The sequence below is a fragment of the Pectinophora gossypiella genome, chromosome 27 (genome assembly GCF_024362695.1).
Source record: "Pectinophora gossypiella chromosome 27, ilPecGoss1.1, whole genome shotgun sequence".
NCBI classification, from domain to species: domain Eukaryota; kingdom Metazoa; phylum Arthropoda; class Insecta; order Lepidoptera; family Gelechiidae; genus Pectinophora; species Pectinophora gossypiella.
In genome coordinates this window covers 2,423,609-2,448,889 of record NC_065430.1, presented here as the reverse complement: position 1 = coordinate 2,448,889, position 25,281 = coordinate 2,423,609, and the positions used below count along the sequence as shown (strand labels likewise).

The window sequence follows — 25,281 nt, the reverse complement described above, 5'->3', positions numbered from 1 at the left end:
TGATAAGGAGGAACTTCTATATACATCCAAAGTCAAAGTCAAAGTATTTATTGCACACCATATGGTAAACAGTTGTTAGAGATATTATAGTATCACATATGGACCCGGGAGGGTATAGCAAAAACAAACAAAAATATTAAGAAATTACATTAGGACAGAAATAAAAAAAAAAAAATAATAATAATAATAAGTACTTAACATTAAACAAACTTAATCTAAAAATAACTATGAAAATCTTAAAAACAATTAATATCTATAAAATCTACATCACTTACTGTCTATTTGTCATGTAAGAAAAACTCTTGCAGTGTGTAAAAACTTTTCTCAATTAGGAATTTTTTTAAGTTAATTTTAAACTTTTTTATGTTTAAATCTTCCTGTAGTACCTTTGGAATCTTATTGTAAATTTTAACTGCCATGGCAAATGGACCAGAACCTACCATTTCCATGGTTGTTGTGGGGAGCGCTAAACAAGTTTGTGGCCTTAAGTGTCTGGGTCTGGAATATTTTGGGAATAAATGCAAATTCTTCAATTCCATCTATTAATGTACCCTTTTCAAAGACAAATAAAGAGTATTTCTATAATCTTACTCAACTTCACTGGAGTAAACTAGAGGCAAGCTTGAGGCGACGTCCTGGAATACAGATTACGAGCTGAGTTCGAGGTCTTCCTTAAGGTCGCTTCAACTGAGGACAAAGCCGAGGAAGGTTCGAGAAAACATCATCTATCGTGTGGGTGGTGAGGTGATAGACCTCATCAATCCTGCAGAGCTAACATGTGCAACTTAATAAAATTATCGATTGAATCAATACATTTTATAAAAATCGATAAGCTTTTGGCGATGAGGGTGTGCTGATTTGGTCTCACATATCAGCACCAATCGACGAAATGACATAATTATATCACTAATAATTAATCAATAATTATAATTGTATCACTGGTGCGCAGGGTGCGGGCCAGCCCCAGCAGCGTCCTGAGCGTGTTTGCGAGTAGGTTTGACTGTCAGTACATGCGCCATTGTTATATGATGCATTTACTGGCAAACAAAAACTACTAGTAATTTTGTAATTTTAATTTTATTGTATTTTAATTTTTATTTTGGTTTTAATTTTGATTTTAATTTAACTTAATTTAATTTATTTATTTATTATTTTGTTTTTTTTTTAAGTGTGTAATTAATTAATGTAATATGGACCATCATGTCTGAAATAAATGATTTTTCATTTGATTTGATTTTGATATCGTCAAAATCGATAAAATTATCGTGACAAAATTTATCTATTGGTGTCAGGGTTATTATTGAGCCGCCATAGGCCTGACATGGCTCATGTAACAACTACATAATGAACATATGGTATACCCGGTGGTGTGCAGGACGCGCGAGCGGTTCACGACGCGGTCGTCGTCGGAGTCGTCATCATCGTCGTCGTCGGGCTCGGGGCGGTCGGCGCGCCGCTACGAGTCGGACCGCTCGTACAAGCCGCGGTATTCCACCGACGACGACGCGCCGCTGCTGCTCTACAGGTACGGGCATCTGGGGGGTTAAAATGGCCACATTTGTACACATTTATTGTCGTTGGTTTTTATAGTTTTTTTGCACTTTTGAACAATAACACTTATTTATTTATTTGACGGCGCATCGCTAGCGCCATCTAGTTTCATTTAAGAATTTCTTTTATTTCCGCAACTAATTATGGACAAGAGTGGAAACACTAGTGAAACGTCACTGTCAACGAGTGCGGTTCCCTTCGTGGGACGTTTTCTGTTGCGAACGGACGAAAAAACGGTTGACGACGACGGATCACTTTGTCCCGCTATTGTAATCCGATTTAATCACGCTTGATTTACCTAATTGTTAAGTAGTAGCTTCTGATTATGAATTATACAGTGGTTATCGAGTGATCTACAGTTTTATTTTAAACAACCACGCCCGGGCGTTATTTTAAAATGGCCCAGTCTGAAAGGTCTCGGAAATGTCTTTATATTTTTTAAATAGTTTTGATATGTGACAATTGGGTGATCAGCCACAGACAACGATGTTTGTGTAGATGGTGTAATGTCATCACTAATTCAAGAGCCACGCTCTTGTCGGTGTAGCATTCTCCATGCTACTTTTTTAGGGAAATATAGGACAGTGGTTGCCCTCTTGCCTTCCGCCCAATGGTGTAATGTAATAAATGGAAACCATGAAACAGTAGGACTAGGGCCCTGTGCTGGGAGGTTTTCTCGCCACGTCTTTCCCTCAACGTTACAGATTCCGATGTGGTAGTAGTTTTACAGCTAGTTACATAACATGTAATTTAATTTTTTGACGTTCAAAAAGCGCGAACTTTGTAAGCCAATTTAGAAAAATAAGTATTTTTGTTTTTTTTAAATGTGGGTGTTTGTGCGTTTCAGACAACGACAAGCGGAGGGCGAGCCAGGACCGTCGACCAGCTCGCAGAGGTCCGCCGCGCACACCAGCAGGGTATGTTATTATAGCAAACCAGACCATCATCACTCTAGCATTATCCCGTTTTCCACAGGGTCCGCTTACCTAAATGATTATGATTGTACGATTGATTGTATGATTGTATCTAACCTGAAGATTTGACAGGTCCGGTTTTTACAGAAGCGACTGCCTGCCTGACCTTCCAACCCGTAGGAAAACCAGCCCAATACAGGTTTGGTTAGGTTGCATACCTCCCAAACGCATTTCTCGGGTATGTGTGTTTTCCTTCACCGCTGAGTAAAGTGATAATTATTTATGATCCAATGATCCAAACATGAACTCGAAAACAAATTCGACAATCATTGACTTAGGCCTGTGCTGGATTCGAACCTGCGACCTCGAAGTGAGAGGCAAGCGTTCTACCAACTGGGCTCTACGGCTCCCATGCTAATAATTTTATAAATATTTTATTTTAAAGTATCTAATGCTTACCCAGGGTGGAGGCAACAGAGGCGTGTCCCTCCGCGCGCGGCGCTCCCCGCGGCGCTACAACGAGGACAGCGAGGAGGACTCCGTGGCCTGCATCAGCAAGAGGCTGCCGCACCACCACCGCCGCCACCAGCGGCAGCGGGACCTGGACACGAGGCGCAGGCACCACGCCACGCAGGTAATATACCACCCGGCACGCAGCGGGAGTCACCACTTACTGTACCAAATATCCGCGCCTTCCTAAGTTGTAAAGCAGACGTGTTTGTAAGAACTAGATGCAAGTGTTTAACATTTTTTGCATACATATTTTTTTAAGGACAGCCTGTTAAAGTTTAGCAACACCTAAAAGTAAATGTTACAGTCAAACTTTTTTTAAATAAACTGTACAGTAATAATTCACAAAAAAAGGACTCAAAAAAAGTAAAAAAAAATATGATTGGACTCGAAAAATACATAATAAAAACCTTGGCAACCGTAAAGATTTTTGTAACTTATGCAGCCTGACTGTATACAGGGTGTTAGTGAAACCGTAACAAAAAATAGTACGTCTATTTAACCAAGTACTAAAAGTTTAATTGAGATTTGAGTTTTTTTGCTGCGCGCGACCATTCGCATTGTTCGATATAAGTACTTTAGAAGTTTTTAATAATTGTCCTTTTTAAAATTTAGGTTTAAATGTACATTATGGGACTGAAAGTAATTAAAACACTAAATCCTCATGAATTCTCCGACAGGAAATTCCACTTGATATCAACTTAGAATCATGGTCTGAACTAGTCCACAAAGTTTTCGTTACGGTGTCACTAGCATCCTGTATCATTCTCCCTCAATCAGCGCTTATCGCTATCGGCCCACTGGGATCGATTAGTCCTTTCAAATATTATTCCTCTCAGACGACGCCCTGAGCCGAGGTTCGCGCCCAACTGGGCACCCTCAGGTCTGTTGTCTTAAATGTTGTACCGGGTGAGAGCCTTCAGCGCTCTCCATATGTCCGGCCAAGTAGTTAATGCCATCTGCGGCAAACCTGTACCATTCATGTCATCATCACTCAACTAACCCATTCGCTTGGTGTCACTTCACAACTAACCAACTAACTAACCCCCCCTCCGTACTTTTAAGTTGTTGACTGTGCAGAGCGCGGGGGCGGGGGCGGGGGCGGCGGGGGCCGGGGGCAGGCGGCCGCACGACACGGACCACAACTACTTCAACGGCGGCCACCACGCCGGCGGGGCCGCGGACCATGCGCACCACAACGGTGAGACATTCATTAATACGACCCTAACACTATAAATTCCGTTCAAGAATGATCTTCATAAAAGGTAAACAAACCTGTTACGCAAAGTATTCTTCTAATAACATCCGTAGCACTCAATAGATGTATGATTTCTTAGCTGAATGCGAAATTAACACAATCATCAATGGCTTTTGTATCATAAAAATAATTAAATGATAAAAAAGCCATTGATGAGTCTCGTAGATTGAATATGAGCGCTCTAACAGTGGGACGAAAAGCTTTCGTCGTATTTTTGTATGAGGCGCTCTGCTAAGTGATATTGTATACCATTGAGCGAGGCGTGTGTGGCAGGCGCGCGCGGCAGCAGCGGCGAGTCGGGCGGCGCGGGCGCAGGCGCCGTGTCCATCTCGTCCCGCGGCCGCGTGCGGCGCCTCACGGCCAAGGCCAGGGGGCTGCTGCGGGACTGACGGGGGCCGCCGCGCCCCGCCGGCGGGGACACCCTCCTGTGACCGACTGATTACGAACAATAACAATACAAAAACATCAGACTTCAAAGAAAAACGAAATGATCAAATGTGGTGAATCTAAAATGTATGGAAGGGACCAGACAGCTGATAGTCTATCCACAACTAATCCGACAGATTCGGTAGCAAGCAGTTTGAAGCAGGCGTTATCAGATACAAGCCCCTCGAACTACTGAGATGGCACAGAACCACGCTCTTGTGGGTGTAGCATCCTCCATGCTACTTTTTAGGGAAAAATAGGGCAGTGGTTTCCCTCTTGCCTTCCGCCCCGCAGTACTCTGTCTGACGCGAGTGAGATGGCGCCCAGAGTAGTCTATTACAAAGCCGTACTAGGACTCCTGTCCTCCGCCTCTGAATAGTACTGACAGTTACTGCTGCCCTCTGTCAGGTTCAATGTTACAGTCCCTGTGAGCAAGCTGATCCCAAAAATAATACAACCGCAATTTACTTGTAGTGTGTATTTCTTACAAATGGTATAAAAAAAAATACAATGGAAACGGAAGGTCATAATATTGCCGGTAAATCTTGACACCGCGATGCAGAAAATGTAGTAATCGGTACAGCGACATCTAGCGGATTTTAAAAACAATACATTGCACCGCGTATACGCGTATGATGCGGTTAAACATTCCGCCCACCAAGGACAAATCATAAATTTTCCTTAATTCCGCCCACCATGAAAAAGCTTTAAAACATGAAAACACAACAGAGTCACTAATTACTTGGTGAGAAAGATAATGACCTTCATAAATAATATAAAGAACAATATAGAGTTTACTAACAATGGGGACAATGTTATTACTAACTAAAACAAGTGAATTTTTCACTAATTCTAAAAACAAACATAAAACAATTCCAATAATATAAAACAATCTTAAAACATTTAGTTGCATCCAACACTTAGGTAACTAGATAAAGATAAAAAATAAGAACTTAACTATCAAGTAACAGGCAAAAAGCACAGTTTTGAAACGGGTCGTTTAAAAAGGTGCCCCTTGCTTCTCAGAGAAACTACTCGCGTAATTCCGTCCAATCCAACATGTTTCTCAATTATTATTCCGTACAACCACTTAGAAGGCGGCAAATCATCTTCCATGACTAATACTATATCTCCTATTTGTGGTTCATCAGGGCTTTTATGATTCCACTTGTAGCGATGGTGAAATTGGGTTAGGTATTCACGCGACCAGCGTCGCCAAAAGTCCTGTGTCATTCTCTGGGTAAGTTGCCACCTTCGGAGACTACTAATATTAGAGTCCTGATAGCTAACATCTGGCGCCAACACCAGAGGTTCTCCAACTAGAAAATGGCCTGGTGTGAGTGGAGCCGGATCACCTGGCGTTTCACTAATTTTTGATATCGGTCTCGAGTTAAGGCAAGCCTCAATTTGAGACAAAATGGTTGTCAGTTCTTCGAAGGTCAAGGTGGAATTGCCGATTACACGCTTGAGGTGATATTTGGTGGATTTCACGCCGGCCTCCCATAATCCTCCAAAGTTTGGAGCGCGGGGCGGAATGAAATGCCAGTTGGTGTTGTTGTTGGCAAGTATTGAGGCAATCTCCGTGGCCAAACTCGACTTCTCCTCATTGAACAGCGATTTTAATTCGCGTGCAGAACCCACAAAGTTTGTGCCATTGTCGCTCCATAGCTCTGCACAGTGACCACGACGAGCAACAAAACGTCTAAAGGCGGCCATGAAGCCTTGCACTGTTAGGTCGCTTACGAGCTCCAGGTGAATGGCACGCGTGGTCATACATATGAAGAGGCATATATATCCTTTATAAGAGCGGTTACCTCGTCCTTTGGAAGTTCTAATCTGGATGGGTCCTGCATAGTCAACCCCACTCTTGAAGACAGGTCGACAAACAGTAACCCTTGATGATGGCAGTTGTCCCATGAGCTGATGCTTAACGCGAGCAGAATAACGAATACAGTGGATGCATTTCTTAACATAAGTTTTGACCAACTGTTTCGCTCCAACTATCCAAAACTTGGTACGTAAATAGTTAAGCATCAACTGGGGACCGCCATGCAAAGTCCTTTCATGAGCATTAGCGACAAGCAAATCAGTGAAATGAGATTTCTTCGGGATAACTACGGGATGCTTCATCTCTTCACTGATTTGAGCATGCATCAGCCTGCCGCCGACTCTCAAGATTCCGTCTTCGTCAACGAAAGGATTCAACGAGGTAAGTATACTTTTTTTACTAATGTTTCTTTTTTCTTTCAGGTTTTGCAGCTCTTCGTGGAAGTATTTATCTTGATTTATCTTTATACATATCTTTAAACTTTCTTGAATTTCTAAACTTTCTACCCAAGGACTAACCTTTTCTTTTCTAATTAATTTTCCAAATCTTTTGCAGAGAGCCACAACACGGATGAGTTTTCTAAATGATGAGCACCTTTCTACGAGCTCTTCAAGTGAATTTTTATCTTCACTGGTGTAAGTATTTACTAAACAAACCTTACTTCCCTTTGCTTCCAATTGTGTTTCTTTCACAACTCCCTTTTTATACTTGATTTCCTTTTCTTTCAGCCAGGATGGACCTTCTCTCCATAGTGTTTCACCTTCAAGATCTTTTGACCCACGGGACGCGCAATCTGCAGGATTATCTTTCGTCGATACATGTGACCACTGTCCAGGATCTAATGATGTTACAATTTCAGACACACGGTTTGCAACATAAGTCTTCCATCTGTTGGGTCGACTGTTCAGCCAGGCAAGAACTACAGACGAGTCCGTCCAAGCGCGAGCTTGTGATTTATCCAATCCCATTACCTTGGCAACTTCAATTAGCAATCGCGTTAACAGGACTGCTCCACACAATTCCAATCTTGGAATCGATATTTGCTTAATTGGGGCCACTTTGGTTTTCGAAGTGATCAGTGTGACATGTACGTGGCCATAATTATCTACAACTCGTAAAAAGACAACCGCAGCATAGGCATCATTAGATGCGTCGCTAAATCCGTGCAGTTCGCGAACAACATCATCGTCGCTAGTATGGATCCATCGTGGAAGTCTAAAGGTGGTAAGTTGATTCAAGTTATTTCGGTAAGTTAACCAGTCCTTCAGTAATTGAGGTGGAAGCTCATCATCCCACTCAATTCCCGATAGCCACAATTTCTGTATGAAAATCTTGGCTGAGATTATTACTGGCGCTAACCATCCAAGAGGATCAAACAACCGTGATATATCCGATAACACTCTTCTTTTAGTTACAGGTGTCTTCAGGGGTGGAAGCTGCACTGCGTACTCAAACTCGTCGGTTCGTCGGTTCCAGGTAAGTCCCAGTATTTTCATCACCGTATCTAGTTTTAGTTTCCCTTTGATTGTTTGATCTTCCATGTTTATTTCTTTTAATAATTCCTCATTATTACTACTCCATTTTTGAAGTTCTAATCCTCCTCCCTTCAGTAATTCTGTCAGTTCTGTATAAATTTGTCTTCCTTCTTCTACAGATTTGCAACCCGTCATTAGATCATCCATGTAGAATTCCTTTAGAACTCTTTCAGTAGCCAACGGATAATCTTTACCATCGTCATATGCCAGTTGATGTAGACTTCGAACTGCCAAGTATGGTGCCGAAGCTGTGCCGAAGGTAACCCGCAATAATCTTAGATGTTGAATTTCTTCATTGGGATGTTTACGCCACAGAAGGCGTTGGAAGTCGACGTCTTTGTGATCTACAAGTATCTGCCGATACATTTTGACAATATCTGCTACTAAGCAGATAGGATAATCACGCCAACGCATGATGATATGACGTAGATCATTTTGAAGAGTTGGACCAACCAATAAGTCGTCGTTCAACGACACGCCATTGGACCCACGCGACGAAGCATCGAAAACAATACGGAGTTTGGTGGTATCTTTGTCCTCCCGAACTACAGGATGGTGAGGTAAGTAAACAACTTCTGGTTTATTACGCTGATTTTCGGGTATGATCTCCATGTGTCCCAATTCGAGGTATTCGTTTATAACATTCGTGTACTGTTGTTTCAGATTACTATCGTTGGCGAATCTCTTCTCAAGCTGATGAAATCTTTTTTGGGCTATAGCCTTTGTATCGCCATCTTTACAACGAGGATCTTCGGTTTTGAATGGTAAACTAACAATATAGCGCCCAGCTCTGTCTCTTTTGGTAGTTGCTGTGAATATCTGTTCACATCTTTCTTCTTCTTCACTGAATGCAGGTTTAGCATCAGCAACTACTGGATCTGACTCCAACTCCCAAAACTTCTTCAGGAAATCGTTGTCATTGCTGTAATGAACGTGATTGCACCTGATGGTACTGGCTGACGACTTGGATGTTTGTATAGGTCCAGATAGAATCCAACCCAGTTTGGTATTTTGGGCAACTGGTGCACCGGGTGGACCCTTGATTATGCCTTCCATTAAAATCTGGCCGTATACGTCTGCTCCGAGGAGCAAATCAATTTTATTTGGATTCCCAAACGACGGATCTGCCAAAGTAATATCTGCAAACTCGGACCATAACTCAATCACGACCCTTTTTTCAGGGAGAACTGAGGTGAGCTTGGGCAGCACAAATGCTTGAATGCTACAACTAAAGTTATCGTGAAGTGACTGGATCTGAAGAGAAACCCTCGCTTTGGAGGCAATAGAGTGATCCTGTTCACTTCCCAATCCCATGATACAACTTTTGTGTTGTACTTTCTTTAGCCCGAGAAGTTGTACGGCAGATTCCGTGATGAGTGATGCTTGAGATCCCTGATCGACCAAGCATCTCAGAGTAACAAAACCATTCGTTTTGTCTTTAGCATTAACTAATGCTGTAGCGAGTAATACTTGCTCGCTGGTAGTCGCAAAACAAGTTGTGACTTGGTTTGTAGCTTCTTGCGGTGTGTCTGACACTGACGATGTTGCTACTACAACACCGTTCTCAGCTGACGCAGAAGAATCAGTTGAGTGAACTTCGTTTTTGGGGTGCAGCAGTGAGTGATGTTTCTTTTTGCATATACGACACCTAGTGGATTGACGGCATGAAAAAGCAGAGTGACCAAGAGTTAAACAATTGAAACATAAATTGTTGGATTGCACGAAATTACGTCGAACATCAGTATCGTCTTTCGCAAACTTTTTACAATTGAACAGACGATGGTTTTCGGTACAATAAACACAAGTTAATGTAGTGGTGACATGATGAACTTTTGGATTCATTTGAGTAACATTTTGTTTTTGAGGTACAGTGTTTCTTGACATCTTTGGATCCATGAATTCTAGGGCGCGAGATCTTACATTCAAAAAAGTTTTGAATGTCTTAAGTGTGGGTAAGTCATTAGTAGACTCACTGATTTTTAATTCCCATTGCTTCCTAGATTCATTGTCCAACTTTAAACAAAGAATATAAATTACGATTACATCCCATGTGCTTACATCTATGCCTAGATTATTTAACGCATGAAGACATTCGTTTGTGTTGTCCAATAGTTCTCTTAGTGCTGCTGCAGACTCTACTGTAATGTTTTTCTGACTCATGAACTTCTTCAAAATACAGTTTGACAGGTAACGTTTATTGTCATATCTCTCTTTTAATTGTTTCCAACACTGTTCATAATTTTCATTTGTAATTGGTATATGACGCAAAAGTTGTTCGGCTTCACCAGTTAGAAGGCTCTTTAAATAGTGTAACTTTTGTACGTCCTCTAGTGCCTTGTTATTGTCCACTAAAGATACAAATAGGTCTTTGAAACTTGTCCATTCAGCGTACTTTCCTGAGAACGAAGGTATGGATATTTTGGGCAACTTCAAACTCTGTTCTTTCGCAGTGACACTCTGACCAGACTGTTTTTGTTTACAGCCATCCGCTTTTCCTTCAAGAACAGCAATTCTTTCCCTCAGCTCATATTTGTACTCCGTGTATAACTCCTCACAGTTTTGGTAAGCATCAGACGTCATATACTCAGAAGCCTTTAATTCCTCTTTATCCGAATCTTGTACAAGTTGTGTGTGTGTTAAAGTAAATTGGCTCCATAGTTCGTTCAAAGTCTCTAATCTCGTCTTAAGATACGACTGTGAAATTAGTCGCTCTTTTGGTGATTTTTTAAAGTTTGATCTAGCCTTTTTTATTCTGTCAAATAGGTCGCTTTGAACACAAATACGTGACTCCATCTTAGTTATGTTAAAAAAAATCTATTTTCTATAAGTATCGTTTGTTTCACACTACAGCACACAAGTTCCAGAGAAAGTAAACTTTCAGTATTAAAATATTACAAGTCCACAAATTTTATCATCGAAATTTTCTAAGTGTTTGAAGAACGTTCACAGTCAATGCAAAATCGGGCATGGATTCCCCGTCTCGTCGTTTTTTTGTAAATTATTCTAAGTCCATGCAAAGTTAACTGATTTTTTCTAAGTTCCAAATTTTACGATAAAATTGCACTAAGTTATTTCTTGATTGATTCACTACGTTATAAAAGGTAAAATGTACTCACAGTTTTATGTCACTCACTCACACTAATACAAGTTGTCACTTTGATACCGCATCCAATGTCCACTTCAGCGCACTGGTGATCCTCGGATGATGATGATGATGGTCCTCCTGTAGTTTGCTTCCTCAGCTCCTTCCCGCCAGGGATGAAGACACCATCAGCAACAAACCGTCACTGTGTCGGCGCCGCCGTGTGGACACAAGCCGTCAAAAAATCCTAAGGGCCGTATACTTCCGACTCCGAAGGACCAATGAGCAAGCTGATCCCAAAAATAATACAACCGCAATTTACTTGTAGTGTGTATTTCTTACAAATGGTATAAAAAAAAATACAATGGAAACGGAAGGTCATAATATTGCCGGTAAATCTTGACACCGCGATGCAGAAAATGTAGTAATCGGTACAGCGACATCTAGCGGATTTTAAAAACAATACATTGCACCGCGTATACGCGTATGATGCGGTTAAACACCCTGTGACGGGCTCCTTCCGTCCAAACACTACAATACTATGTAAAATTGTATATTCATGAAATCAGTCTGATTTGTTTTCTATTTCTATGTAATTACCTACAATTATTATAATTAGTTAGTGAATATCATTGGATTTATTTGTGAAAAAGTGAGTTGTATGAACCACTTATAATTATTTGTACTTATGTTGATATAGAAAGGAATGCACAATAGTTTGTGTCGAGCTCTCTGGTGGAAAGACAGGCTTCGAGATTTAAATTATTAGTATCGTTCAAAATGGCCGTGGTAGCCCAGTTGGAGAAACGCTTGACTCAGCATGGGCCTAAACCAATGCTTTTCGAATTTATGTTTGGATCATAAATGAAAACGTGAGGAAACCACATTCCCGAGAAATGCGTTTCGGAGGTATGTGACCTAACCTGGATTGGACTGGTTTACCCTTCGCGGGTTGGAAGGTCAGACAGGCGGTCGCTTCTGTAAAAAACCGGACCTGTCAAATCGTCAGGTTAGGTAAGCGGACCCTGTGAGGAACGGGATGACGCTACGGAGATGATGGTGACGTTAATCGAATTAAAACAAAGCTTATCTTTCCACCAGAGAGTCGAGATATTTATTTTATTTTTAATTATTTGTATTAGCAATTAAGTGTTGTTAGTAAAATGTTGTTGTAAGCGATGTCGGCAGTACCTGCGCATACTGTTTAGTTAATTTTGATTTTAGTATAATTGTGTAATTTATTTAGTTTAGTTTGACACGAGGGCGTGTTACCCGTCTCCGCTGATGGTTTAGCGATAATTGACTATAGTGCGGCCGCCGAGAGGAAGTGTCTCTGACAGCTGTCGAACTCGTAAATCAAATGAGCATCGACCAAATTCAAAAATATCTTTATTCAGTAGGTAACATAGTTACACTTTGAATCGTCAATTTTTACATAACGAACGTCTCATCCGCCTAAAACTACTGCAGCTTCTCACAACCTGTACAGCCGGGGAAAAGAAGCTGCAAGAAAAACCTCGGCACAGGACCCTAGACGTTCTTTAAAAAAATAAATAAACGTAAAATATTGTTATACAATTGAGTAATTTAGCTGCCTAATATCAATTCTCAGACAGTTGAAGTACTAATTTCGGTATTTTGCAGGGGGTGAGTACTATTTCAGTACTATTTTTTGGCGTTTAAATCAAAGCGAAAGACCTTGTCGTTAACTCTCGCCAAATTTCGCTCACCGTCAAGCTAGCAAGTGCAATAAAACATGGCTATAAATCCAGAACCGTGATGGTACTAATTTTTTTACAACAGGTACTATTTTTTTCAGTAAGAGTACTAATTTTTGGTATGGTCAAATTATTTTTTCGTGCCCATTTTTTTTTTGAAGCCGCTAGCTTGACGCACACCGATCCAGGGGGTTTAAAAAGGCCATAACGAAGCAGTAGGGCATTTGACCGGGTCAAAGATAAATTATAAAATGCTTATCTAGAAATAGAAGCCAGTCTAAGATGATAAAAAATCAATCACATTTTTCTTTGCGACTGATTTTCGAATTTTATTTATGAATTAAGTAACAATGAGTACGTAGTTTTTCTTTTTTATCATTTAATGTTTCACTCTTACCCTAATCTTACAAATATTCACTTGTTTACTACGGAAGAGCGTTGGCTCCTAACACAGACTTTTATGCTTAAAAGGAGTCATCAACCCTAACTTAGAATTTACTTTGTAAAGTGAAATAAAAATACACTTCTCATCAAAAAAATCGAAACACCTTGCAAGTTTACGTTTTGTCAGGATTATCAGAAAAATGTGTACATTTAGGAATAAATGTTAAATGTCGTTTAATAGTGAGTAATATGAGCTTATCAAATCTTAATGTTAATGTTCTAAATTTAAATGAATTTTTCATAGGTTTCGTATTTTGTTAAATGAGTCATTTTTATTCCGTATGGAGTATAAAGGAAATGGATAAAACAACACACGTAAATGAAAAAAAAAGCTAAAAAACGTTTATTTAATAACTTGTATTCCCTCCCCGAGCTCTAATTACTGCTTCCATACGGTTCTTCATCGATCGGATGAGAGTCACGATCACATGCTGTGTTATATTGTCCCATTCCTCTTGGATTGCATCTTGCAGCTGGCTAAGTGTTTCTGGGGCAGGATCTCTTGCTCGAATTCGTCTCTTTAATTCATCCCACAGATGTTCAATGGGATTCATGTCCGGGCTTCTTGCTGGCCATTCCATAATAGAGATATCGACTTCGTTAAGATAATCTCGTACGACGCCCGCGGTGTGAGCCCTAGCATTGTCGTGCATGAATATGAAGCCGTTGCCAATAAAATGTGCATAGGGCATCACATGAGGCTCGAGACACTCTTCGACGTACCGATGACAGTTTAGTGCAGGCAGACGTGGCCCAGACACGAAAGCAAGCTCTGTCTTACCGTCGGCGCTGATTCCTCCCCAAACCGTCCACGAACCGCCACCATAGCTGACCTTTTCTTCAATGCAGCATTGTGCATAGCGTTCTCCGTCTCTTCTGTAGACCTTGTTCCTTCCGTCGTTACCATACAGCATAATTTTACACTCATCAGAAAAGAGAACTTTGCTCCACTGTAGGTATGACCAATTTAGGTGCTCACGTGCAAAGTTAAGGCGCGCTCTTCGATGGTCTGCAGTTAATTTCGGCCCATTTGCTGGCTTATGCGGTACCAGTCCACGATCCTTCAACCTTCTTCTAATTGTAGAGTCACTTACAGCCACCCTTCGTACAACACGAAGCCGCTGCTGCAGTTGAAAAGCGTTAAGGCGTCGATTTCTTAAAGAAGTTGTTACAATAAATCGATCATCTCGCTCAGAAGTGACCCGATTCCTGCCAGATCCTGAACGGCGCGTGAACAAACCAGTCTCCCGATAACGTTTATAGACTCTATGAACAGATGACAGGCTTAGATGCAGTCTTGCAGCCACAACACGCTGACTAAGGCCAGAATCCAGCAATGCCACAACTTGGGCGGCTTCTGTGGGCGAAGTATCCATACGTTTTAGAAAAAAAACCTTTTTTCAGACGTCCCAAAGTCACAGTATTGAAATAAAAAACAAAAAGTTTAAGGATAGGCGCCAATTTTTAGTTTTTAAACGCTAAATGTACTCCAACCCTAAACACACATTTGTCTCAAAACAGTGATTCATTTCGTTTATAAGATAAACAAATGAAATTCTAATTTTGAATTTAGAATTTTCGCTTATTACTGTAATGGCCAAACTGCCAGCTATACATTTATGTATTTTTTTTCATCGTATGAATTCTTTTTTGTGTTAAATTCGGACAGAAACAATGAAAACGGAAGTGTTTCGATTTTTTTGATGAGAAGTGTATTTTCATTTTTTTCATGCGTACGGCGTTTGACCGCTTTTATTGATGACGTCACAGGACAGTATTTCCAAACAAACTCGAAAACTTTCGTTTTGACGTTTCGTAAAAAGTGTCTCACTTGACTACGTTGTCAAGTAGCATAATTGTGCTGATTCCTATACACACCATCTATTTTTATTTTAAGTTATATTTGACATTTTCTTATCCGCGGAAAAGGAAAGCGACGGGTAGTTGACAGGTATAAAATGTATGGAACACACGTCAATTTTATATTGTACATCAACACACGTCAAACGGATTGCATATGAGCGAGATGTTTGTTTTATTCGCCCGGGTATTCATTCATTTCAAAATGAACAGCTGTCAATCATCCGTCCCTTTCCTTTTCGGCGGATAAGAAAAGGGCGGGTATAACTTGAAATTAGGAGTTGTGTGCAGGAACGGGGCCATTGCGCACTTATTTTTATAAACGCAAATGTTAAATTTTACTTTTGCTCAATAAATTAATTGCTTCGATGTCGCCTTTTTTAGTCCTCCAAAACCCAATTTGTATGTCAGTACGTAACTGTGTTCACTCGTTGTATATACACTCGATGTTACTGTACGGTCACGAGCATTAATATGTATACACTTTGGTACCATGTCTCATTAACTTTTTTGACAAATTGAACTGTAAGTCTCACTAAATGTCAAATATGTTAGTGCGACAGAGTCCTAAAGTGGGTACATTATATTGCTCATGACTACCATTCTCATACCCTGTCGATACTCAGTCTGTATGTACTCCGTTGAATAAAGCTCGATTGATGAGAGAACAGCATGTGGTCCAGTAGTTACAGCGTCGGGCTCACGATCTGGAGGTCCAGGTTCGATTTCCTATATGAACATTTTCGAAATTATATTGTGAGACTGTCCTTTGTTTGGCTAGGACATTGCAGGCACTTCGGAAGGCACGTTAAGCCGTCGGAGCATACTCCACCACGCTGCTCCACTGCGGGTGGTGGAGGCCTGTGCCCAGTAGTGGGACATATCTCACTCGGCTGTATACTACATTTTATGAAGTTGTCAATTTAATTAAGCTGTTATTGAACGGAGCATAAACAAGTTATCACACGTACAAGAGTTGTAAACTTACTCTATGGTTGAAAGGGATTCCCACGGACTCTATTTAACGTAGCAAGATTAAACCCGGCATCTCCCTTCTCTTTCCCACCAGGCGAGATAATATATCTCTATCCTGCTGTCATTACAATCACGCTACGGTAAATAATGTACAATTCGTGTATCACTGCCTAAATTGTAATATTTGTATTAATAAAATGTATTTTTCGAATCATTATTGCTAATGTGGTGTTTCTTTCAAACCATAGACTGATTGTGTGACTTTTGCATTGAATTGATGAGGATAAAAACTGTATTTCTCCTGTCAGGTGTCGCTACTGTTGAGCGTTCTTAAATTATGACAGTTCCCCATACTATATGAGTAAACAAACGTATTGTTTTGGTTATATTTTTACAGTATAGCTCTTGCGCAGCGTTTCCCTATTCCCTAAATATAGGAAAGAAGAGAATCTTATTTTCAATCAAAACTGCTATTTTCCAACTGGTTACTTTCTTTCTCGTAACCCATTCTTCAGACGGGATACACTCCACGTTGCTCCACATTTTATAGCAATTTATCACGAATTTTAGCTGGACAGTATGGTGAACTGTCAATATTTAGCAACAATCAACAGTGTTTCCGCCTATATTAGAAGTAGTTTTTATCCACATTATGTATTAGCCATTATAATGAAACTTATCGAATTTTGTCAAAAGGACTTGTTGCGATGGCGTCAATTGATTTGAATGAGATTATGTTTAGAAATCAATTAGAGTTTATATCACTCACGAAGAAATAAAAACACATTCAAACTCATTTTCTTGTAATAATTTGGATATTCTTGATGAGCGATTCTTCGGTCTTAATAATTATCAAAAATACATATAATTTGTTTTAGATCTCGTCATAAAATAGCAACAGCCTGTATCCCCGACGCGACGGGGTAGGCAGAGGTGTATACTAGATGTCACTAACACCCTGTATACACGCCGTGCCAGCTCGTAAAATGTTATAAGTGCATATACTTAATTCTTCAATGCGCACAAGTGGTAGTGTTCAATTTTCTATTTGAGTGATAAATTTAATGTGCGCATACAATTACAGACTTTCCAGGCCATGTTCCCCAAAAAGAGTACAGATGGCGCTGTACAGGCGCTGTACAGGCGATGCATACTTTATATTTGTTTTTTTTGATATAAATGATGACCCTTGTTATTACACCCAGGCACAACACATCTTTCACCCATTATTATTACATACATACACATACATAAACTCACGCCTATTTCCCACCGGGGTAAGCAGAGACTATGGAATTCCATTTGCTTCGATCCTGACACACCCACCCACCTATTATTATTCTGATCAAAATAAAGAGAAGCAATATAAGTAGCAATATAATTCTATAGGTACATAATGGTGCTAACTCCTGCAGACGCCATCTAATTTTATTTTAAGTTACACCTGCCATTTTCCTATCCGCTGAAAAAGAAAGAAATGGGTAATCGACAGGCATAAAATTTATGGAACACACGTCAATTTTAAGCAGAAATCTAAAACAACCGTCTAAACATTTTACATCGGCCAATAACCCGACAGAATTAAGTTGACAGCACACGTCAAACGGTTTGCATACCAGCGAGATACTTTTTGATTCGCCCGGGTTATCCATTCATTTACTCATTCTTCCTAAAATTTACGACTGTCAATCATCCGTGTCTTTCCTTTTCGACGAATTAGAAGATGATAGGTATCACTTAAAGTAAAATTAGGCGGTGTCTGCAGGAATCGGAGCCAATGTAATCCAAATATCAAGCAAATATTATTTTTATATTTGCCATTACATTATATTTTTGAATAATTGTGTACCCGAGCAATGACAAAATAGGTAACTGTCGCGTCAAATCTGTACAGCGCCATCTAAATATTTTTTTGGGGAACGTAGCATGCAAAGTCTTTCATTAAAATGCTCGCAATTATGAAAATTAATCAAATATCAGCTCACCTGAGCAAGTCCCGGACGCTAGTAATAAGTAGTATTTTATTAATGTACGTGATGAATAGAACTTATTCTTATTAGAACCCTGTCGCTCTAACATATTGACATTTAGTGACACTTACAGTACAATTTGTCAAAAACGTTAAAGCGACATGGTACTATAATGTACGGCCACGAGCATTAATATGTATACACTTTGGTACCATGTCACATTAACTTTTTTGACCAAACTAAACCGTAAATCTCATTAAATGGCAAATGTGATAGTGCGACAGGGTTCTAAAGTGGGTACATTATACTGCTCATGATTGTACATAATGTTCGTGGTCGTACAGGCACCTTGCCTACATAGTACGCAACGTTGCCTGTGTCTAGATTTTCAATTAATGTACTGCGAAGTATATCAATGTGTAGACATAGTAGAAATAACGCAGTAGGTACACTCCTGGGCAGCTGAGTGTTCAACATATTTTCTATACAAATCTCTCATTCTTACAAAAATGCAATTCACTCCTTACTCATTCGCGGTTAACGACCATTTGAGACTAAAGTAAGACCCAGAGGGGGTGAGGTCGGCGCCCGTTACTAATCGGGGGGGGGGGGGGGGGGGGGGAGTTACCGTTCTATACGTAGTGTTATTATTTATTCTATGACCATATCTCTCTCTCTTTATTTAAGAGCAGCGCTCTTGTCGGTGGAGTAATTTACCGGGTGAGAGCCTTCAGCGCTCCCCATTTGTCCGGCCAAGTAGTTAATGCCATCTGCGGCAAATCTACAATAAGTCACGCCAAAAAAAAAAAAAAAAGTGGAGTAATCGCCATTCCTCTCTTCTTCCCGCCAAATCCTTCGATACGACACGACCTGCACCTTCTCTTTTATGACCATATCGAACAATCTTAATTCTTTTCGGGCTTTTATAATTTCGTTAGTGCTTAATATGCTGAAAAGTGAATTGAGGACGCTGTAAAGACCGCTGTGTGCCTACTGTTGTATAGATACTGTGGTGTATAATGTGTAAGGTAGTTGGTAATGTATGTGGGACGTTGTGTATGTATATTGATGTGGTGTATGTATGTACATATAGATGTAAGCGACGGTGATAGTAGAATAAGGCGCGCGACGCGTGCTCACCTCAAACCAAACAATAAATGATATTTTATACAGTAACCTGTTTCATTTCATTGGCCACATTTGAACTACATCTGGCTGCAATGCATCGCACCTTCCTGCGCTTCTATCTATCCTTTTCTGTCACTCAGAATAGTCATTTGCAAAACCGAGATAATTAGACCGACGCGGCGCTCAGAAATCCTCGATTACCTATTGAAATGTATTCCAAGATCGACAATTTTATGTCCTCGTCGACAAAAGAAAAAGTAGAAAGAAATTTATCTTTTTTTAAATACTGGTGAGTAAGATGAAGAGCAGTGGGCATCGTACGGCTGATGATGAAGATGAAAATATTTTGATGAGGGTGAATAGAGCGAAAGTGGTATGTTAAAGTCGAAGTGGAATTCCATGGTCACTGCCTAGTCTAATAGGAAATAGGCGTGATGCTATGTACTCCGAACATGAAAATATCTTATTTTTTTTTAGCGTGTATCCGAACATGGACTAAACGTCAAATTGACAGTTCAATATTGTTTTTTTTACAAGATTGTTATCGCGCCGCATTTTTCGCAATCATAATTACACCGCCACTTATAACTTATAATATGCACAGTAAACAAACAGTAAACCTTAGCAATGGTGTTGGTCTTATAAAGATACTAGCGTAATTTTTGTACTAAAAAAACAACCGAACAACACGTCAGTGAACGCAAGTTCTAGAATTTTACTAAAATACACAAATAAAAAGTAATTAGTCAGTTTTGTGCTTAATAATATTGCATATAATTAACTTTTGATCGACTTGAAAGCATTTACATATCGACATAGTTCGTAAAACGTTCTGATTTCGCAATATTCAGCGCAGGAAGTTGATAACGAAGTAATCAGTAGTTTTGTGCAGTATTTAAGGTTTTACCAACAAAATGGATCAAATTTACGAAGACGAGATCCTGGCGGAGGAGGAGCCGAAGGCGTGGTTCAATCCCATTAGCTATGGTAAGGTTAACAAATGTATTTATTTACAACCTTATTTTTGACCATTTATATTCTCATATTGATTTGTTTTTAATGATATCAGAGAAAATAAAAAAAATTGCAGCATAGTACAATAATTAACTATTTAATTGTGCTTTCATAAGTTTAAAACAGCCGTAACTAACATATTCTATAGAAAGATTAATGTTGTTTGATCAGCTTGCATTCGGAGTTATTATGATAATATGGATAGGACCTGTTGCTAACTTACTTAAACTTGGCAAGCGGATATTTTAATTTATTTTTAAATGGGCTGTAATAGTCACTTTATAACTGCAATAAAGTAGTAAGGTGTGGTGGAGTATGCTCCATACCTGCTCCGCTTGAGTGAGGGGGCCTATGCCTAGCAGTAGGATGTATATAGGCTGTTTATGTTTACATTATAAAAAATAGCGTTAAAGTAGCGTGAGCTGGGTGCCATTTTGAGGTATGACACGAGAATTGTAAATAAATAAAATTTAAATCAAATCAAATGCATTTATTGTATAACTATAGGGAAACAAATAGCAGGCCTTATGCTAATAGTATGACATTCTCTCCGACCCCCTCTGGTTGATTGAGGGGAGGCCTGTGCCTGTGTACAATTAAAGAGTGGCATGTATAGAGCCTTAACTCAACAGTGGATGGATGCAGACCGAGTAGATATGTATGAAATGGGCTTACCAGTTGTATTCTTGTATATATTTCAGTGCTGTCATTCCTGGCGCAATGGGGGTGGTTCCTGGTGCTGGGCGGCGCGGCGGTGGGCGTGGTGTCACACCGCGCGCTGCAGGTGTACCGGCGGCGGCTGCAGGCCAAGGAGGACGCCCAGCATCATAAAGGTAAGGAATGACCAGCAGAAGTAGACGAATGGACCTGGGACGATAAAACAAGGGGTCAGTGCATTAAGAGTACTTTGAACTGAGAATAGACCCTTCTTTTCTCATGTGGGTTGTGAGACCAATAATCAATATCATCAACCCTGACAGGGTTGCTATTGAGTCACCAAAGGCCCCTGATTTGATTGCATACTTACTCAAGTAAAATGTAGCCGACACAGACTCTTAACATGCCCTTCGAAGCACGTATCGTCTTCCTTTGGGACGGTTTCGAATCCAATACCGGGAATCGAACCCAGGGCCTTCGAATCAACATATTATGAAATATTAATTAGCTTTTGTTGCTAATACAACTCAGCCCTTGCGCCACGACAACGCGCGGGCGAATTATATCGAGGGTTTCGACCAATGGCGATACATAGTCTATCCATGTAGATAGCATGTGTATACTTACAAAAGAACTCGGAAAATTCAGAAAGATGTGCACAACATCGAGACAGCTCAGAAACTGCCTTTTGTAAAACTACCCTCCAAACTCCAATATATGACATGCCTTACCCTTCAGGAGAGTTCACACACTGCACTGTTCACTTAGTTCACATAACAGTGTTTGTTTTAGATTTTTATCACTAAATATATTATCCTATTAACTGATGGTGATCTCTCCGACCAATTTCGGCCATGGCGACCACTTCGACTCCTAGTCGGCACGACGCTGATGCGCCCGAAGATGGCTTATGTAGCCTATCTTTACAGTGAACTCCCGCGCACAGTGAGGGCACATGAGCACGCCGTTTTGGTAATTATAATGAAAAGCGGCAGGGGGACGGGGCTTCAACTCATCACGTTTAGCGTATCCTAACTATACCTAACATTAGTGTTATAAGTTCATGAGAAGTCAAGGTTGCTGATCAAATCCTTCCTCTATATCTTGAGGCTCATCATCATGGCGGAGATGTGACCGAATTTCTATTACATGTGAAACTCTTTGTGCAATCTGCACAATTTACACATGTCACTGATAGAATGTATAAATAAATGACTGTAAGTTAAGAGATAGTATCTATGGAACGAACAATTTGTCTGCTCTAATTTCTAATCGGCGAATAAAATGATCTCTACCAACCTTTATCATCCACAATCGAGCTGGAATCTGGACAGCTGGGCAGCCTCTAGAGTGCCTGAACGTCAGGCCGGTGACCAGGGTCAGAAGAACACTTATTTTATCCGATTCGGTGGGAAAAATATATCGTTCAGTTCAAAAATCACACAATACTTCCAATAAACGTTATTGAAGCTCCAATGGAGAACACAGATATGCGTGAAAACGTTCACGTCTAGGCTGCAAGTCGTAAGGGCGTAGTTTTGTACAGAACGTCTGTACAAGCCCGCGTTGAACGTCGAACTGAAGGATTGCCAGTCATACATCCAGTGACGGTGGACTGACAATTATTTGATAGAGATTTTACATTTACCCACCAATATTGAGCAGATATTGAACACTCTTCATTTAAAACTATGTCTTGCGGGCCGGAGACCCCAATCATCTCCGCCCATTGGTAGTAGTAATTCACTCGTGCCGTACTTCCCCGCAGATGTATTAAACAGTACATGTTATGTCCCTTGCAGACGACGGCGAGGACCCCCGCATGGAGGCGCTGCGGCGCGCCCGCGAGCGGCAGCAGTCTCTCCTAGAGACACAGTCGCAGCGACAGAGGGAGATAGACGAACAGGTGCGCTGCGCTGCGTTATATTATTATTATATTTATTATGTTTGTTTATGTACACTAGCAGCTCAGAGCTGATGCGTGTACTTCACTGCACTTGTTTTTAAGATTGTTATTTTCTATTATCAATGTTCATGTGGTAAATGTCTAGTCTGTGTTTGAAGGAGTTCACTGATGGTGCACTAACTATTGATTCTGGGAGCTTATTCCAAGACTCCACAATGCGATTTGGCAGGAAATTATGTTTTGGGTTACTAGCACACAAAGGCTTGTACAGCTTTAATGAATGTCCTCTCAGATTCACATTTTTGCTGAGTTTAAAGATATCCTTTAATTGTTGCACATCGTAATGGTCATGTAATATTTTATATGTCTCTATAAGATCGCCTCGCTTTCTGCGTTGCTCAAGTGTAGTAAGGTTTAGAAGTGAGAGTCTTTCTTCGTAAGTTTTGTCGGCAGTGAACTGACCATCTTATATAGAACTCCTTAGAGCACAGCGACCTCACTTACAGGGGGTGCCCTGTGTGTAAATAAACATGAGTGGTTTACACCGTTCTGTCACTGGTTAGAAAGTTTAGAAACCCAGCACGGACGTCGCATGTCGCCTTTTGCACGATATTGCGATAGATTAAAACTTGAGTAGGTACACTGTGTTGCGTCGTATGTCGTGTGGCGACCCTAGGGTGGCCGATTATCTTGTTGACAATCATCCGTCCCTTTCTTTTTCAACGGATAAGAAAATGACAGGTATAACTTAAAATAAAATTAGATGGCGATTAGCACCAATGTTTTACTAAGAACTAGACTTTTTATATACATTATAATCTGTTATATATTACTAGCTTTTGCCCGCGACTTCGTGTGTGTGGGAGTGCATATCAAATTTCAAGCATGTAACTTATGCAGTTTAGATTTTTTCATACAAATGTTTCTTCCCGCTAACTCCCGTTTCCGTGGGAATTTTGCAATATCCTGTTGCAACTAAGCTTTAAGTTAACTAAGGTTTAGATTTTTCAAACAAAAGGATTTTCCCGCTAATTCCCGTTCCCGTGGGAATTCCGGGAATTCCTTTCTTAGTGCACCTCTACGGTACCTAAGCTACGTCCCTTCCAAATTTCAAGTGCCTACGATTAGCCGTTTAGGTTGTGCGTTGATATGTCAGTCAGTCAGTTTCTCCTTTTATATATTTAGGTGCCTTTTTTGTAGTCCTTTTATAATAAACAATTTCTAATGTATTCCTTTTTATAATTATGATGTGGCAGCGTCAAGAACAGAAGCGTTTGGAGAAGCTGGAGCGGCTGAAGAAATACGGCGCCGCGACGGAGGGCCGCCGGCTGGGCGCCGCGGACGATGACGGTGCGTTGGCGATGGCATATCTACATAAATCCTTCCGCTACAAAGCTATGTCACAACGTCTTAGCTGAGCTGTTGTCCTTTTTTTTATTCCATACATACATACGATCGCGCCTATTACCCGTTGGGGTAGGCAGATATAATATATGGTGTTATTCCTTCAGGCTACCTCCCGCTGAGCGGCGGCGCGTCCACGTCTTCCTACCGCCCGCCCAAGAAGTCCAAGTGTCCGGGCGGCGGCTGCGGACGGTAGACTACATACAACTACACATGACTACATATAACTAGAGCTGACTACATCCTCGTACCGCCGGAGAAGTCCCGTTGGCGGCTGCGGACGATACGGCTACATCAACTACTGACGACTACTATATAACTACACGCGACTACAAGCCACTAATATGCGACTACATACCACTACCGCTGACTACACGCGACTATATAGCGACTACTAGCGAAACTTAATGTGCGGGACAAACGTCAAAATGCGTGAAAACTTTTAAAATAAACTATTTTTCTGCAGAACTAATTTAATTATAATGCTAATTAAATTAATAATCTTTGCGACTACCTGTAGTCGTGAGAAATGGCGAGCTTATTGTAACATCATTTTTCTATACCTATTATGTAGTGAACCATGTCAGGGGCCTTTGGCGGCTCAATAGTAACCCAGGCGCCAGGGTTGATGAGGTTGGTAATCCACCTCACAACCAACACGATAGAAGAAGACCTATGTAGTATGTGTAGTGTGTGTGTGTACAAGATTTTAGTGACACCGTAACGAATACTGAGGAGGATGATTCAGATCATGATTCTGAGTTAATATCAAGTGGAATTTCCTATCAGAAAATTCATAAAAATATTATTGTCTTTTTAAATTATTTTCAGTTGTACACTTTTGCGACGGAAAATTCCACTTGATATCAACTCAGAATCATGGTCTGAATCATCCTCAAAGTTTTCGTTACAATGTCACTGACACCCTGTATATAGTTCAGATGTACAACACAGTTATGGTGTACACAGGATAATATCTTAATTTCTAATAAGTGATTTAAATCTTCTAAATATATAAAAGGAGAAACTGACTGACTGACATATCAACGCACAGCCTAAACGGCTAAACGTAGGCACTTGAAATTTGGAAGGGACGTAGCT

The 25,281-nt window shown here is 40.4% G+C and overlaps 3 protein-coding genes across 3 annotated transcripts in view; 2 read left to right on the top strand and 1 right to left on the bottom strand.

The window, feature by feature from the left end:
* Positions 1-3,165, top strand: part of LOC126378729 (bromodomain and WD repeat-containing protein 3) — a 41,479-nt gene extending 38,314 nt beyond the window's left edge. The window contains exons 35-37 of the mRNA XM_050027108.1: positions 1,376-1,525; positions 2,399-2,468; positions 2,929-3,165. Of these exons, the coding sequence (XP_049883065.1) occupies positions 1,376-1,525; positions 2,399-2,468; positions 2,929-3,165 (457 nt within the window). The remainder of the gene's footprint in view (positions 1-1,375; positions 1,526-2,398; positions 2,469-2,928) is intronic.
* Positions 3,166-7,211: 4,046 nt separating this feature from the next.
* On the bottom strand, positions 7,212-10,602 carry LOC126378728 (uncharacterized). The gene is made up of 3 exons (XM_050027107.1): positions 10,415-10,602; positions 7,837-8,944; positions 7,212-7,325 (listed from the first exon to the last, which is right to left on the bottom strand). The coding sequence occupies exons 1-3, from the start codon at positions 10,600-10,602 to the stop codon at positions 7,212-7,214; spliced, it is 1,410 nt and encodes a 469-aa protein (XP_049883064.1).
* Positions 10,603-19,860: 9,258 nt separating this feature from the next.
* On the top strand, positions 19,861-24,486 carry LOC126378997 (uncharacterized). Its single transcript, XM_050027571.1, has 5 exons — positions 19,861-20,186; positions 20,915-21,046; positions 22,673-22,776; positions 24,033-24,126; positions 24,288-24,486. Exons 1-5 carry the CDS (start codon positions 20,114-20,116, stop codon positions 24,374-24,376), a joined length of 492 nt encoding a protein of 163 aa, XP_049883528.1. The 5' UTR covers positions 19,861-20,113; the 3' UTR covers positions 24,377-24,486.
* Positions 24,487-25,281: the final 795 nt, after the last annotated feature.